Raw genomic sequence first — 18,181 nt, forward strand, 5'->3', positions numbered from 1 at the left:
ATGGTTTTAAACTAGAAAAGGGCAGATTTAGGTTGGATATGAGGAAAAAGCTCTTCCCCATGAGGTGGTCGATCACTGCACAGGTTGCCCAGAGAGGTGGTGCAGGCCCCATCCCTGGAGATATTCAAGGCCAGGCTTGATGGGCTCTGAGCAACCTGATCTGGTACCAATGTCCCTGCTGACTGCAGGGTTGGACTGGATGAGCTGTAAAGGTCCCTTCCAACCCAACACATTCTGTGATTCTTCCCTTTCCCACAGTGCTTTAGACAACTGAGGTGGTGGTGGTGGTCAGGTCCTTCTCACAGCCCAGAGCATGGATGCTATGAGTTCATAAGGGCTCTGCAAAGGGTTCAATGTGCTCAAATTGGGGCAAAAAAAATCGCAGTGCCCAGGAGGAGGAACAGCAGCATGGGAAGCAGCAACAGAGGCGTGGTTGCTCTGCTCTTCATCTCCCATTCATATCTCAGAGCGGATACAGCCAGGAAATTAAAGAAAGAGGTGAAATAATAAAAAAGAAAGAGGTAAATAGTGGCAAGGGTTGCACTGTGGCAGGAGCTCAAAGGAAAGGCAAAGCCAGATTCCAAAGTTCTGTATTTTTCAAAATAAAGATCACACGTTGTTTAGAGACAATCTACACAAGAGTTACAAAAAATAGTCGCCCAGGCATAAGCATACACAGGTTTGTTAATTATACACATATGGTTACAAGTGTGCTTGCAAAAAAGTTCATTGGAAATATACACAAGGCTCTGTAAATGTACACCGTGTAGTGTTACAATTCTATATTCAAACAAGGAAAATTGACAGTATGTTACATTCACTTACAAGTAGACAAAATGCAAAATACAGTTCATCTTCTGTACAAAAAGGGAAGGTGATTCACACTTTACAAGGTGAAAAGGGACTCTGATTGTAAGGAAAACTAGGGGATTCTGTACTTTTGCACTTTTTGTTTCTTACTGTCACAAAATAAGCAAAACATTACTTTTTAAGATTCAAAAAAACACTATTTTGAACTGAATCATTTTTGTATAACATTTAGAAAGGATCGCTACTGTTCAACTAGGTGACAAATAAAACCAAGCATTTATTTTCTTTTTAAACATTAACTAGGCTGTATAAAGAGAACATTTCCTTCAAAAGAAAAAATTTACTTCTGGTTGAAATTACAATTTACAATATACAACACTATATGCTACGACCATAAAAGGTGTGAATATACACTGAAATGCACAGGTTTTGCTAATTCTTTTTTCTTACCAAAAAACGGGTTTATGTCGATTCAAACTTCTCCACATTTACATTACAGAGGTTTACAAATGTACAATTGTACAGTCAGAAGTATGTTCCACTACTAGGGTACATTATAGATACAGATCAGACATCAAAACAAGAAAATACTACAAATTTTTATATATGTAAAGTCTACACCAAGTATACACTATATATTTATAGAAGCAAGACCAAAGCCGAGTTGGATTTTTTTGTTTTTTGTCTTTTTTTTTTGTTTTATCCTCATGCTAAATAATCAAATTGTGTCTCTCCATGTTAACAGAACAAACCGAGTAGGCAGTAAACAGGTCCACCCGCCCCAAACCCCCTCGCTTTTTAAAAACTGGCTGGGTACGTACGTTTTCTTCCCAAAAACGACAGCCAAGCGCCCTCCTTTAGCATGTTGTACTCAAAAAAAAATAAAATAAAATAAAATAAAAAGCAATTACAAAATTTCAAAACCTTAATTCTTTCTTTTTTAAACCGAAGCTTTAGCAAGTTGAATTTTCTTTGTATTTATAAACAGCGTTAAAGGCGTCGTTCGCGCCGTTTAACTAAAATTCAAACCTCTTGCTGACTTTTGATTAAAAGGAGAAAAACCAGGTATTTGCAAAAAGGTTGCCCGCGAGGCAGATGAATTAAAAACGGTTCTTGTTTGTTTTCTTCAAACCAACCACCCTGAAAGTTTCCACATTTGGAATATAGATACAACAGTGAACAAAAATGTGGCCTTCCATGTACATTTGATACCTATGTACAAGTATTCTATACACCAGTAAAACAGCAGGGCAATTAGTTAATTAAAAAAAATAATTAGTACATGTTATGCATAATAAAATTAAAGAAATTTACAAAGGCTTTTCTTTTTTTGTGTGGTTTCTCGTTGTTTTAGCAACCATAAAACGTTTTTCACTGTGTCCTGGGGTCCTGCCGGTTGCTGGTTGTCGGTGCCCGACGGCCGGCGAGCGCCTCAGATGATGCCGTTGGGTGGCCCGCAGATGGGCCCCAGGTCCACCCCGTTCTTCATGTAGTACTTCTCCAGCTTGGCCAAAATGTGTTTGCCGTAGGTGTATTTGCGCAGGGTAGCGATGTGAGGCCGGATCTAGGAGATAAAAGAAGAGGGAGTAAGTTTGGGATCCCAAGTTACGGTCACGTCAATCCTGAGCGAGCCGCGGTACCCATCGAGGTGCTGGCCACCAGCAGAAGACCTCAAAAACGCCTAAAATACTGAAGTGCCATTTGCTGTCATCACCTCCACGACTGTGAATGCAGTTAATGTTCTGTACCTGATGTTATTTTTAGGAGGAACGTCTGGTCGAGCAGGTGGCATCGTCCTGAGCCACGTTACTGTAATCCAGCTGGATCCCAGCGTGTGCATGGGTACAAGGCCTTGTCCCAGGCGAGGAGGCTGGGAACACACAACCCCTGGGTGCTCCAGCTTCCCAAGGGGGCCCTGACACTGCCCCCTAAGGCCGAAAAGGCATCAGAAAGGTCTAGAGGGGCTGAGGAGCTTTGGCTGAACGTGAACAGGACCCTGTGTCCTTCCAGGCTGAACTGGTGTGAATTCCAGCGGCTGATCTGAAAGAGCTCCTGGGCTGAACGGCTGTTTCATATCTGAACCTGACAACTGAAATATTTACTTGAAGCAGAGCAGAGGGCTGTGGAAGCAACCTTCACCCACTCACACTACTCCGTAGAAGACACTTTCAGCGACTGCAGGCAGAGTAAAACCACCCTCAGTGCCAGAGCACCCGGCCCAGGAGAGCCGTGCACTGCAGGAACATCGCTGTGCTGCTGCTCCGGGACAGCTCAGAGCAATGAGACAGAGGAGCCCCTCACTGGCATCGCTGGATGAGAAATAACCCTCCCAGCAGCACCATCCTTCACAAACAACTGCAACAGCTTCTTACTCGGTGGTGGAGGCTGCAGGCAGGAGGAGACACCCAGAACTGGAGGTGTCACCCAGCCCACCCCGTTCCTCAGCCAGATCCATCCCCATTGCCTGAGCCAGGACTGACCACAAAACCCCTATGGGAAATCCACCCCAAACTCACCCCATTTCACCAGCTCAGCCTCTGACTGTTTAAATTCCTGTTTCATTTCAAGGACCCATCCTGTAATAACCACAAACCGATGCCTCAGCCCTCACCACATCCCATTTCCATGAAGATCTGACGGCTGCTCTGAGCGCAAGGAGAAGAAAAGCTCCCCAGGTCCAACCGTTCGCTCTTTGTTCATCTTCATTTCTAAGACTTTGTATTTTTTTAAACGATGGAACTGTTAAAATTACTTTTCAATATTGTTTTTTTTTAAATAAAAGTGCTGTCTTTAACAATAACACAAACTGCTTGTTTGTACTAAAAGCAATTTTTATGGCCCAAAAGCAACAGTCAATACACTCAGTTCTCCCCTGGCTTTCATTTAGCTTGATAACGTAGCTGAAGACTTCATATTCAGCCAGCCCTATTTAGCTGTGATCCCAGCTCTATTTTTGACAACCACACTGATAACCTAATTAGCATTTTATTCAGAAGACTTTGCTCGACGGGAAAAAGGAGGTGTCAGTAAAGATCATTCATATATGTTTAAATATATACATAGCTCTATATATAGATTAGCAAAGCTATAGGTCATCGTGCTACACTTAAACAACATACATCCCTTGCCACTCAGTTTTCTTTAATTAACTTCATAATTTCTTATGGACTAATACACATTTTGATTTAAAAGAACCACTTCAAATTATTCCTAAACCTAAGAATTAACCTCCCCTGAAGATTATTTCAGCTGCACATATATATAGTATGTTGTTTATATACTGAGCAATTTCCTCATGTAGGTAAAAGTCAGGGTCCTTACACAGATAATACCCACTTCTTTCTACAGAAAAGTCACTCGCTCTGTTTTACTCAAGGATTCTTAACTAGACTTGATTTCATTGGGATCTGAACACCTGACACTGCTCACAGTTCCTATGAAAGAAAAAATAAATACAGGGTTTTCCGAGCCAGAGTCAGTATTTTATCACTAACAAGAGATCTAGCTCTAGCTGCTATTTTTCACAAAGTACAGACCCTAAAACCATGGGGCTGAAGAAAATAATCGCACTTCCACTGCACATTTCAAGCCTGTTTTTTCCATTCACTACAGTTCTAAAGACCCACAGATGTGACCTTTAAAAGCAGGAAAATGAAGACATCACCTGATTTCCAGAGCCTGCTGCCCCAGGAGAGGCGCGCAGCTTTGGGAGGCAGGACTGGCAGCAATGCCTATTTAATTCCAAAACGTCTTCATTTTTGACAAATATTAAGTCCTGTTAGGCACTCCAACACCGCAGCACAGTGCTCAACCGTGGAAGTCTCCCATCAAAACCATGTTCAAAAACAGAGAATTTGATTAATGGCTCCAGGCTCGGAGGCTGCAGCAGCACAGGCCAGCAGCACGGCACTGCCACCAACCTGCCTGTCCCCACCGGGGTGCAGAGCGGGGACACCGAGTGACACGGCAGCGCTGGCAGCCCCCAAACTCGTCCAGCTGGGGTTTGGGGTGCAGGGGGGTCTGGCTCAGCTCCACTGAGCGCATGAAACTGCTCTCGTCAGCGAACGCTGTTCTCAGCGAGGGCAAGGGTGTCGTCATCGCCAGACCATCAGAGGGTCCCCTGCAGGGCACCAACCCCACGGCACCGCTGCTGGGGAAGTTTCGGTGTTTTTTAGCAGCGTTTGCTACGCCATGAGCGCACAACTGGGTTACTAGGTCAGAAGAGACTGCTAGAAGCAACCAGCTAAGTTTTGAGTCCAAATGGCATCTCGTTACTTCACATTTTCCTATTTCAGCTGAAATAAGCAACTTTGAAATCCCTCCATCGTTAGGAAATTCTAATGGCAAAAGCAATCATCTCGGCCGTCTTTTCTCTCCGCAGCCAGCGTGGCGGTGACAAGCCTCACGTCCTTATCAATCGACAGCAGCTGCTTACCTTGTGCATGACAATCTTCCGCTGAGCTGGTTCTGCCACATCGATCATCTTCTGTACCACGTAGTTGGCGTACTGATCTTTCATCATGGTGTATAAGGCACTGTGAGGGCCATCATTCATAGTGCACACCTCGTCGATCAACATGGCACGCTCCGTACGGGAGGCGTGAGTCACACACTTCTCCACCACGTTGCTGCAATAATAAAATAGGATCATTTGTGAGCACATAATGTCTCTGTCGGGCTCTTCCTTCAACCCCAAGGAGATCTCAAATGGTTCAAGCAAGGGCAGACCATTTGGGAGAGACACATGTTCTGGCACAGACATTTAGCAACGTGAAACCAAAGAGCAGGCCAAGGAAATTGGGATACGAGTGGGAATTTGGGTAAAGGACCAGTTCAGGTTTTTTCTCATCCAAATTTGTGAATCTCTACAGTGACACTGTATTTCTTTTCTCACAGTGTGCCCATGAGAGGAGCAGATGAGTTGTTCTTTGTTTGGTTTTCTCAGTATTGGAGCTCAACAGGAACGAAGGTCCAAGGTTACAACAACAGGGAAATGGGATTCAGGAATGAAAGATCTCAGCAAAGACAGAGAATTTCTGAAATTCCTGAATACATTAGATGACAGGTCTCTGCTCTCCAGAGAGTCAAGTTAAATGAATCCAGAATATACTGGATATATGAAAGGGGATAGAGAGTTTTGCTAGTATTATCTTCTGCATCTCTGACTGAATCATCAAATCGCCAAGTGGTTTGCCACAAGTAGTGCTCAGCTCAGGGGACACCGTACACCAATTAACACCGGAAAAAAAGAGCAAGGCAAGTCAGGGAGGAAGAATCAGAAATAACAACACTAAGATCATGCTCTTCTAACTCCTGTTAATGTTACACTTCCCTTGTGTTCATAAGTATTTAAGCACTATCTTACTAATCATAAAAAGGGAGGAAGTGTTGAGCCTTTGAAGAGCTCAGCCTTCATGTTCAAATCGCTAAAACCACACACAAAAGGATTTGAGAGATGTGGAAACTATTACTTCGTTTTGACATCCATTAAGGTACCTGGATTTTACTTCTACCCGTGGGTAGCTCTGCAGCATCCGGACTAACAACCTTGGACAGCTGCAGCTTCCCTAAGTGAGTATCACCATGTACATGTCTCAAAAAGGACTGCAATTCTTAGCATATAAAAAACTCAGATTCTTCTGTGAAAAGGGAGATGAACAAGAACTGCTGCTACATGGACTTCCTAAACGCCCTGGGAGCTTGACACAGCACCCCAGTGCAATGCTCTTAGAGGATGTTATTATCCAAGGGATAGAGACCACTTAAAAACCAAACCGGCACAACACACAAGAACTCTCAGTTAAGTCCAGGAACTTGGATCAGAGCTGCTCTTCCACATCTTCATCCTCCTCCAAGTAAAACTTACCTTGCCAGTCACCCATCCCAGTTTACCAGACATTACAAACAGCATTCTGATGTTAAGCAAAAAACAATTTTCGCCTCTTTTCACCTACCTACACCCCACCCCTACCTCTCCTGCAGCTCTAGGACATGTCCCTGCTCCCATGGGGCACGGAGGCTTTAAGGAACAACATACCTAGCAAATTTATGTTGACTCAACACCAGCACGTTGCCTCTAATTTCTGCTACAATCTTGCTCTTATCCTCAGGCCGACCGTGTTCTAGTACGTGCTGGATAACGTAGTTCCCATACTGATCCTGTTGGAGAGACAGCAGAAGCGTGTGAGGAAACGTGGACAGGAACCATTAACATCAAACCAGTTCCCAATGAGCATTAAGGCTTACAAACCTGGACTAAGCACCAATTAAAATATCTACTGTAAATACTGTCTACTTTGACAAAAATACACGTTCTGGAGTTTTACCGGGAGGTAAAAGACTACACCTTTGTACCAAATACAAAATGCAGAACAGCATCCTTGAACGGGAGACTGTCCTTATGACAGAACCACAGAGCATTAGGAGTTGGAAGGGACCTTGAAAGACCATCCAGTGCAACCCCTCTGCCAGAGCAGGACGACCTGGACTAGGTGCTCATGCGTGCTCATATTCTGGATGTGTGTCCATTCAGATCACAAGATATGTGTTTTCTACTTCACAATCCCAGAGGCATGTCCTGATCCCCCACCTCCATGCCCAACCTCTTCCCACTTTCGATGTGCTAAACATGCAAGCATACAGGACTGGGTTCATCTGCTGTTATATCCATCGTGCCTCACTACCAAATCCCAGTAAAACAAGTTCTCAGAAGGACTGCAGGGCAGAGGAAAGGCAGCCAGGAAGGGGGTGTGCATAAATTCAACACACATGAAGAACCCCAGCTACCTGGCACTTTCTTTTCCTAGAAGTAACCAGCTCCTTGCAGCAACAACCTTAAGATCTGATTTGCACTGTAACTGCTGGAGCCAAGCATTAGGATTCGTATCACTCAGTATTTAAGATCCTTTCCAAAAAGGGAAGTAACGACAGCTTTGATACCTGCTGCATGCTGGCACACAGCCGAAACAATTGGTGACGATGCATTTCTTTCCTGCCACGTTCCTTCCCATTCCTCCTCGGGAACAGAGTCCCCGTGTCCCCAAGACCCCAGCAGCACCAGAGCTGAGCCCCAAATAGGCTGCCAGGAGCTTTCCTAATACAAAGCAGCAACCAGGAAACCCCCCCAGCACCCACATTGCCCCCTCCCGCACCGACCTGAACCAGCTGCTCGGTGTGCTGGTGGAGCTCCTCCAGGATGGGAAGGGTCTGCTCAGGAAGGCAGTGCTCCAGGATCCTCTGGATCACACGGCAGCCATATGGATGCGTAGACAAGGCAAAAACCTGCGTTCAACAGAGACAGGCAAGCACAGGCAGCAACACATCTGTTAGTCGTCGTGAATCCTAGAAACCTTTCAAGTTAAATGAACACAGGGTGGTTTTTCCCAGGCACGGCAGGGAACGCCAGCTTGCAGCCCTGCAGCTCCAGACAGCGTAAACTGCAACTGGAAACATCTGTTCCCCGCTGCCACGGGAGTAACTGGGCACACCACAGCCCTACCTGTGCTTCAGCTCTGCAGGCATGAGACAGCAAAACGAATGGTAAAGCCTCTTGATTAATAAAAAGAACACTGGGATGGCCAAGCATCACTAGAAACGGTGTTAAAATGCTGCTTCAGAAGAATAAATCTGGCATACTGTTTGCCAGCTACGTATTTTATCATATGTAAGAAACGGTTATGAATGAGAAGGGTTAAAAATGATCAGCAAAGGGTTTTCCTCAATCATTTGGTTCTGTTTAAAAGCCTTAACTGTGCTTAGGGGAAGTGGCAACAAAGAACCTTCTTTCTCTTTTCTAAAGGCTTACCAAATCTGTTGGTGAGAACATGACACCTTGTTCATTTTATTATCGCTGCAGTTTTCTGTCTAAAACAAAGTCCTATTTGGTTGCTTAAAACTAACACAAGTAGCAAATCCAAGCACTGAAGTTAAATTGACAGTCTACAAATTTTCAATAACTATTGAGTAAACTGTGCAGGAAAAGAGGACTTGAAGCGCAATGAACTGCAGAAAAACTGTCTAGAGGTGGTAAGTTCAATTTTTCATGTGAAACTTCAGATGAAACCGATCAAAGAATAACAAAATAACGAAAAGTGACATCAACCAAGTTCCCAGAGGCATTTCTGCCTCGCCTAACTCACCAATGGAAGGTTCAAAGCCAAACTCTAAATCTGCTGAGCAAGTTTCCAGCTCCAATCCTGCTTGTTCGGACGCAGCCGAGCAAGTCCCCACTTTCACAGCGGTTTCAGGAGCAGCCAAACTCATAAAGCCAGGTTCCTGCTGCAATAACCCCAGGCCATCCCTGTATCCCCGTGGCAAAACCCTCCATACTTCAAAGTCCCCCTCCAAAGTCAATTAAGCTGAAGCTGGAAACTCCCAAACCAGTGCTTCTGTAATGGAAGAGAAGCTGCCTACACCGTTAATATCCAGGACATCAATTCAGGACAGGATACCATGGAAAAACTGGGAGAATGAAGCACAAATAACCACCCTTTTCTAGATGAAACTCAGGGTCTCAGACAAGGAGAAAAACATAAGTCTTCTAAGCCATTCTCACAGAGAGGAGCATAATGAAAATTTACTATACCCATCACAAAACTCTGCTCACCACCTTTACTATGAAGATGGATTAAGGAGAGACTTGTTTGTCTCTCCATCAGACAAAAAAAATACCTGATGTTCCAGGAAAACAGATTTTTGCAAGGATGCTTTACAGTGATGCAGCCTGCACAAAAACGGTAACAGAGACATGACCAAAGAGTTTCTAGGCTCCCTGATGTTGCTGCAGAAACCTTTCAACTGATGCTTGCTAAAATTTAAAATTCAAAATACCTGACCAAGTTATGGCCAAAAGCAATGTGTAAGAATACAAAGAACAAGGGTCAGTAACTCGGTTAAGGACTTACCTGTCCCTTAAACGCATCGATGATAAACTGCAGGGACTGAGGCTGCACACACTCAATGCACTTCTGCACCACATGATTACCGTTCTGGTCCTTCACGCACTTCAGGACGTGGCCATCCAGCTCCCGTACCATCTCATTCTATTAGGAGGAGAGGAAGACAAACAGAAAGCACCACCAGGATTCACGGCTGATAAATGCAAAGTTTTCACTACTAAATGTGGTAAAGGATCTGAGAGGTATGAGGGATGCCCTGATGTATTTCAAACTGGACGTTTTCCAGCAGCCAAGTGCTGAGATGAAGCCTGCTGGGCTACAGAAACCACCAGGAAAAGCTGCATTACGAAATGAGGATGAAGCACTCATTTCATTAAAGATGAGCGGCCTCTTGCAAGTACCCAAGAAATTTTACTGATACACAACTTTACTCTGCATCCCACATTCCCTCCTCTGCTCCCCTCGAAGAGAGAGAAATCTCAAATGCCCAAACTTCATTGATTTTTTTGGGTATCAGATTTACATGTCACTGAAATGGGGTCAGCGCTGGGACAAGATTTTGGCAGCGTTTTACACAGGCAAGTTAATATTGCACAGTAAACTAAGGAACCCAGGAAGAGAAGGTTTAGGTATGACTAAAGTAACACACGTGTGGGCTCTTCACAATCGGGAAACGGAGAACGACAGTTTTTGGGAATTTAAAGACACTACAAAACTGGAGGAGTATTTTTGCAACAATACAAAACCAGGCATTTTGGGAGCACAGAGCACTCGAAAACACCGTTCTGGAAGCAGACATCACTAAATCCTCAGATCAGCAGAGCCAGAGCTTGGGCCACCACCCCCTGTCCTGCTGACACACTGAGGCCACAGCTTAGCCCAGGCTCGTCCTAAAGGCAAAGCGCTCTCCTAAAGCCTCTTTCAGTATTTTAATTTAATAACCTACATAGAGATTCTTGTATTACGACTCCTAACACCTTATTAGCTAGCTCGTTTAGCGTATTTTTCATCTTAATTCATTGTTCATAACACCCTAGAGGAAGTGCTTTATTAATGAGCTTTGAGTGGGACTCTGGCTATCATCCACATCTCTCCAATGCCAGGCCTGGCTCGACAGGAACCAGGAGCTCCTCGTACATCTCACGCTGCAGGAAAGCTGAATATTGACCCACATATCAAAGCAGTGATATCCCAGCAAATATTAAAGGCAAAACTCTGGCACTGCTTCCTCCAAGGATTTAAAAATATCTTCTAATTCACTATCATTCTCAGTTTCCCCTACATACGTAATGTGATTTCAGGGAATTAACAGAGAACCAACACCACTACCAGTTCAGTGGAACAAGGAGATGATGAGACCCAAAAACAGTGACACATACTTATCATGCACATCAAACATAACGAACATGCCATAAACCAAACCAAGAACACCAGCCACAAGAGGAACAGAAGGTCGCAGTTCAGGTCACCAAACGGCAAGGAACGTTAAACATCAAGAAGAAAGTTAAAATTGAAACTTACAATTACCTGCTGGTCTGGGGGAATAAACTCGAGGGCCTTCTGGATCACCCTGCAGCCGTACATCTGCAGAGCCAGCGACAGAACGTGCCCACGGATACGCTCTGCCAAGGCCAACTTCTGCTCCAGGCTGCCAAACTGGGAAGAGGAAAACCAATCACTATGAGCACAAACCCTCCCAGGCCGCCATGCTCAAGGGTTCAACACGACACACTGCGCCTTCTGAAAAGAAAGAAACTCCCAAGCACGCCTCAAAGGATGAGCGGGCACAAGCCCAGCATCTGGTCTGTGTCTGTCACCACGCCTGGCACATGTGGAACAAACTCCAGAGCCAAAGGTGCTGGAGCCAGCAGGGTGACACGTGCCAGCTCCCTAACCCTGACAGGGCTGCTGTAAAATTACGGGATAAGAGAACCACCGAGGTTCAGTGGAGAAGGAATAGCCCAGTTTCAAGAAGGACAGACTGGTGTCTGCCCAACCTCCTGGCATGAAAACACAACACCTTTCCAAGTCCCTTCTTCCAGCGGATGCTGTTCACTGAAAAGTTTATTTTGTTCCTAAATATGCGAGCACTGACAGCTCAGCATCCTTGAAAAGTCTTGGTGGACCTACGTCTCTTGGCTATGTTGCTGTTTATTCCTACACCTTTTGCATCTCAAAGCAAAGTGTTACTTTTCAGACGAATCTTTATGAATCCCACATCTCAGTCACCCCAAGAGGAAGGATGCAACGGCCTGTGGGGAGGAGATCACATCAGTGCTGACAGATATCCACTGTTTTAGCCAAATAGCAGGGTTTCTATGAGCTTGTCCAATACCTCAAGACAACAGAGATCCGAGCAAGAGTTCCACGGGAATGCAACTTACTTCAAAGAACTTCTGGATGACATAATTTCCGAATACATCGACCATCAGCTGATACGCTGCCTGGAGGATCTCGTTGAACACAAGCTGACGTTCTGCTGGGGTAGCACGCTCCAGTTTCAGCTGAATAAACCTGAAAAACAGAGCTGGTGTGATGCCGCTGCCACGTACACCCTCAACGCGTTTGTTAATACAAATCTGTCCAAAAGTCTCACACACTGAGCTCTCACAAAACTTCAATGTTCAAAACACAGTTGCCCTATCCATCTGAAACCTCAGGTGGTTGCAGCCATGCGACATTGTTGGTACCCCAGAAATCTCATTCCAAGCAACACAGATCTCAACAGCGTAACACAGCGAGCTCTCAAATCCAGACAGTTCTTTACAGTGAGTGAAGCTAAGCCAGTGGCTTAGCCAGCAAATTCTGCGGCAAGCAAGCTCCACTTTAGAGGAAGAACTCCTGTCATCAACATTTGTACCCAACCTTTAAAAAGCAGGGTCAGAGTGTCACACTTGGCTTTCACACCTCCTTTTCCCTGTTCTCCCCCTTTGCTTCAGGCCGTGATGTAAGTGGCAGATGACGCTAATTCAAAGAGCAGCTCTGCCTCAAAAGCTCCCCCCAGCACAAGGTTTTTAATCCCACCTGGATCCGTGCTGGTCTTGGGAGAACTCCATGATGTGGCCAGCAATCTCCCTCAGCTGCAAGTTAGGGTACCGGTTATTGCGGAAGTCTTCGAGCAGCCTGCTTCGCCCCGAGGGCATGACATCGGACATCCCATAGCGCAGGCGGGAGGAAGGGAAGAGCAAAGAGGCTGGAGGCACTGCTCGCGCTGCGGTACTTGGCTTCGGCTCCCGGAGCAGCAGAGATGTAACGGCCGCTCCCGTTTGTGAGCCCTCCTGCAAGGCACAAAACCAGGATGAAATTCTTCTCAGTTACGCTAAATGAACTGCCCCAAAATAGTTCTGGTGGGGACGTGCTCAAGCACCGTTCCTTAGCACGGTGCTGTTGTATTAAGTTCAGAATAGCTATAGATTTCAGCACAGAACAGACTGTAACAGCTTCTGCTCCTCATTCTGTCTCAAAACTGCCTAAACCAGGCAAATGTCAATCCCACCACCTGCATCTTCTCGTTAACTTGTTATTTCTAATTATTTTATCCTCTATCCTTTGGGCTTTTTTTCACCTATCCTACTGCCACGTGAAGGACTTATTTAAAAGAAATGTCTCCATCTCTTCTCCCAGGTGATGGGGGATAGAACAAGGGGAAACGGCACCAAGCTGTGCCAAGGGAGGTTCAGGTCAGAGATAAGGAGGAAGTTCTTTACTGAGAGGGTCGTCAGAAGCTGGAACAGGCTGCCCAGGGAGGTGGTGGAGTCACCATCCCTGGATGTGTTTAAAGAGCGGGTAGATGAGGTACTTAAGGATATGGTTTAGGGGGTAGACAGGAACGGTTGGACGTGATGATCTCAGAGGGCTTTTCCAACCGAGCGATTCTGTGATTCTGTGAAACGTAGAGGGAGTAGGGACAGAACCAAGTAAATTAAATATGAAAGAGGCAGCAAGAAGGAAGTATAAAAGTTGTGGATATAAAAACCAAACTGCTATTAAATACTGGTAAATAACAATAAATGAAAAACAATAACTAAGTATTTTATCCAGTGCTTTGACAAATGCTCTCAAGGGTTTCACCCACATTAAGACAGCTGCTGAGTTATGCAGTAAGAGATATGGGGAATAGGCAGTGATTCATCATCCAGTGAGCAAACTGCGCGCGTTAATAGGAACCAGCTGAAACCTTTCAATGAGCTCCAGAGCCGTGGCAGAGGGCGCTTCCCTTCCTGCAGGGCTCGGGATCCCTCTGCTGGTCAGAGACCGCAAGATGCCGGGAGCGGCTCGGGTTTTTCCTGGGTGGGACAAAGTCCTCCCAAGAAAAATGTCCTTATCCCCCGGAAACTGCCACCTGACAGGCCAAGGTGAGGCAGCCAGGGCAAACCACCTGGGGAAAAGAAAAAAAACTAGAGAAAGTCTTCGAAAAGGAGGAAGAACTTCAAGGGGAACATCAGGAGGGTCAGCTGCAAAGAGAACAGGCCTTCTTCTGGCCGCTGCGCACACGCCAGCATCTGAAATCAATGTTACACAAATCAATATTACATAAAATAATTTATAAAAAAGGAGCTGAGTGAACTGCGTTCCTCTGCCGTCACTGCCTGAAGGAAGCTCCGGTGCAGGAAACACCGAGAACTCAGTATCTGATAACGGCCTAATGAAGTTCCTGTTTCTGAGCTGGGCAAACGTGTTCTGACTTTTCCAGAGGTGGTGCCAAACCTCCCCTTTCTCTCAAGGAGGAGACTTGAGAGCTTCTTGTTCACATCTTTCTTACCCTGCCTTGCCAACAGCGTGGCCATCTTCTCCATCTACCTGACCTCTTAATTGAGCAACAACTCCAAAAAGTGACCAAGTGATATTCCTCACTGCTGAAAGGACCAGGATATCCAAAGGAGCAGTAAATCACCTTTCAGGTAAAGGAAACCCAACAGCGAGAGGCTGAGCACTGGCACACCGAGCACAGAACTAGCACTTGTTTTTTGAAAGTCTGGAGCAAGTAAGAGTCATAGCACTAAGGCACTGAAGTGAAAAACTGGTTCCTGATCACCTGCAAACGGGTGTAAGAGGACAGGGTTTAGCACTCACACTTATCGCCTGTGCCTTATCTCATAGGGAAAGCACAGTTTGTACAAAGTCTCCTCTGTCAGAGGTTTTGTGAGAGAAACCCTCTGATCTTTTTGGAGATTCAAAATTAATTACTCCAGTTTTCTACCCTTCTCTCTTTCTTCTGATGGAGATGGCTGCAGGTCTCCTCATAATGTTCAACACCACACTGGGAATTAAGAGACCATGTGAGGGACAGGTTTCCCAAATCAAGCAAGCGCTTCTAAAACCCACGTGTCAGCCACGGAAGGCCAGAAACCTTGGAGCACTTCAAGCTCCTTTATGCCAATGTGTGGCTGGGAAATACAGTGACTTTCCCAGATCCCAAACTTCAGTGGGATCTTGCCAATAACTACAATGAAACAGCTCCTTGCGCAAGAGCCGTACACAGAGGCTGGAAGCTCCTGAAGATCTCGGGGACACTGGGGTAGAATAAAGGGGAAAAAGAAGGGACAGGGCTCCTGCAAGATGTTGGTGTTGATTGTTTCTCATCCTCTCATCTGATCGCATCCTCAGCCACAACCCACCTCAAAAGGGGGTCTGCAAACTGTCTGGAGACATCCCACTGTGTTAACACCACGCTGCCTGTGCAAAGCACTGCACGGACATACAACAGCAAACCTGTGCTGTATACAGTACGTGGAGGCTGCATAGAAAGGACAGCTGTGGTGTCTCTGAACGTATCAACTGTGTTTTCTTTAAAGTGTCTGGGATATGTCAGGAAAAATCCTTATCTGGGGAGGACAAAGTGCACAGACGCTGTCCTGCGGGTTCCAGGGCGGCCGCGGTTCTCAGACTCACGCTGCGGCTGTAACAACTGAGCGGTTCCTGTTTTGAAATGGTAAAGTCATTTCTCATAAAATGGGAAAGTCTCTGCTCTTGCTGGGACACTTGAGACAGATCTTAACCTGAAAGAATCACTGATTTCAGGGAAAGAAAAGGGCAATGCAAGGATGAGTCAAAACGAAAACACAGGGGAAGAAACACAAAGGCTGCTGTCTGGAAACAAAGCACTTCTTAAGCAAGCTTCCAGGGGACTTGTATAAGGGCCCCCCCGCTGCTCTGCAATGCAGGAGTTCTCGGTATAAGAAATGCCAGAACAATGGGAAAAAAAGGAAGATGAAAAGAGGGCACTGTGAGAAAGCAGGAGGAGAACACATCCCTGTGGCTTTTCCTTATGGAGGGCTCAGCGCAGCAGCGCCCGCCCAGGGGACCCCTCGCTGCTTCCCCAGGGCTGGGGAGAGCAGGAGCCAGCAGCCCCACCTGCAACAATACCATCAAGTGGAAAATAATTACTTATCTGCTGCAAATCCTGAGCCCCATTCCAAACTGGGAAAAGCCAGAGCTGGACACATTCAGGCCCAGACTCCAGTGTTTGTTTCTACTGGGACCGCGCCAGCTACGCACACAAGTGCTGACAAAAAACACTCGTGGGACTGTGTGAACCGAATTTTGGCCAGGTTACACTGCACATCAGTTTTATACATTAAGAAGAATGTATTTAGTAATTTATAATTCTGTTATTTTGTTCAATACTAGGGAAGAAGAGGGCCCCTGCTGCTTTAGCACCCAAAAGTGTGTATTTATTTACAGTTGCATGTCACATACAGCTTTGAGTATAACAGATGTATTTAGCTCAGCCTTCCTCCTCCAGCAGTTCTTTAACTAAGAACTGGCTACATGGTCATTTCAGGTGCTTGTGATTGCCCTGACACTTCACAAGGTCACTTTACAACAGTAGGAAAAAAAAGTCCAGCTTGATAAATCCACACCATTTGCCACAGCCATGAGCTCTCAGAAAAGAGCTGGAGCTGAATCTTTACACACAAACACCAACCCAACAAATGACGGCCCTGCACATCCCTGAGACGTGTCAAAGTCAAACCCACAACTTACGCTGCATTCAAGCATAGATTTGCTGATTGCAAATCAGATTTAATGCCAAATTCTGATGTAATTGTGTAACCCTGAAATCAAAGTTCCCCAAAGTGACTCCCCCAGGTGGTATCCCCCACCTAACACAGGGGTAGGACGTGGTTCTGAACCCAACTGCTCTCATTTCTCTTTTTGCAAGCAACACCTTTGGGTGTTCCCATCTGTCCTTCCATTTTTAGATATTCAGAAATACTCCTCGTCCTCTTTATCACAAATTGCTGCTGATATCGCCCCCAAATAGAGAAGGAGTCAGCCTCAAGCTTCTTACGAGGAGAAAACAGCCTGTGCTGTTCTTATAGCATTAAAACTTATTTTGCAACCGAAAGAAACTACAGCTGCATTTAACGCTGTCTTGCACTACAGGCGAAAGAGAAACTTTAAGAAATAAAATGACCTTTTACGGATTTCAAGGTGAAAACCACAGAAATGCAGTGCTATTCTGTGTAAGATTTTTCGTGCAGCGTTACCAAGCCTGAATTCAGCCACAGAGGAAAGCTGGCTGCGAGCTGAAGGTTCTGTCAAGATGGGCAGCCCCACGCTGACTGCTCTGTTTCTGTAAATGGTAATTCCTGTTCCTTCCCAGGGTTTGCTCTCGAGCAGATTAACCTTGCTCTCATCCAGCTTTTAAGAGTCATTCTTTTGTTTGCCTGCAGGGGTAACAGTCTTTTTCTAGGGCCAGATTTGGAGTCTGGGTAGTCTTCAGCATGAATTTATTGGAGCTATTTAACTGTCAGCTTAAGGACTGTACAGCTGCATAAATAAACCTAAAACCCCTTCCAATTCTATTAGAGCTCTGCAGAAGGAAAGATGGTAAATCTAAACTGGATCTTGAAAAACCACATTCATTACTGTTCCATGCTAACGTTTAGCCAGCATGAAATTTCTCACACGTACATGTAAGAAACATGTTAAATACAGGATCTGATGAGTGTGTATATGCATGGAAAACTGCTCTGATAACCAAAAGTTTTGTTAAATCCAGACACTATGTGACAGAACCAAAACTGAGTAATTTTTTCAGTAAGTACTAAACTATCTGGTGCAGATGCAACAAGTAACCATCCCATTTGTTGAAAAGGCCTGGAAATGAACCCTTCTGGAAGTTCAGATGAGCATGGTTTCACTATTTAATACATGTTTTATTTTAAATATTTACTTTATTGTATGTAAGAGCTGTGGGCCAACTAGAATCTCTTCCAGAAGACGCAGCTCGCATAAAGTAATGTCATCTCACCAAAACTGAGAAAGCCTCTCCCATCCACTGATGTGCTTTTGAGAAGGACACATCACAGAATCACAGAATCGCTCGGTTGGAAAAGCCCTCTGAGATCATCACGTCCCCCCTCCTGTCTACCCCCTAAACCATATCCCTAAGTACCTCGTCTACCCGCTCTTTAAACACATCCAGGGATGGTGACTCCACCACCTCCCTGGGCAGCCTGTGCCAG

At 45.4% G+C, this 18,181-nt stretch overlaps 1 protein-coding gene across 1 annotated transcript in view; it reads right to left on the minus strand.

The window, feature by feature from the left end:
• Positions 1-1,779: 1,779 nt before the first annotated feature.
• The window catches only part of PUM1 (pumilio RNA-binding family member 1), a 70,605-nt gene continuing 54,203 nt past the window's right edge, over positions 1,780-18,181 (minus strand). Inside the window, 9 exon segments of the mRNA XM_010191851.1 lie at positions 1,780-2,374; positions 5,246-5,438; positions 6,848-6,969; positions 7,966-8,091; positions 9,714-9,851; positions 11,235-11,363; positions 12,092-12,221; positions 12,732-12,893; positions 12,895-12,985. Of these exon segments, the coding sequence (XP_010190153.1) occupies positions 2,243-2,374; positions 5,246-5,438; positions 6,848-6,969; positions 7,966-8,091; positions 9,714-9,851; positions 11,235-11,363; positions 12,092-12,221; positions 12,732-12,893; positions 12,895-12,985 (1,223 nt within the window). The 3' untranslated portion in view covers positions 1,780-2,242.

Source organism: Mesitornis unicolor, unplaced genomic scaffold (assembly GCF_000695765.1).
Source record: "Mesitornis unicolor isolate BGI_N332 unplaced genomic scaffold, ASM69576v1 scaffold8249, whole genome shotgun sequence".
Lineage (NCBI taxonomy): Eukaryota > Metazoa > Chordata > Aves > Mesitornithiformes > Mesitornithidae > Mesitornis > Mesitornis unicolor.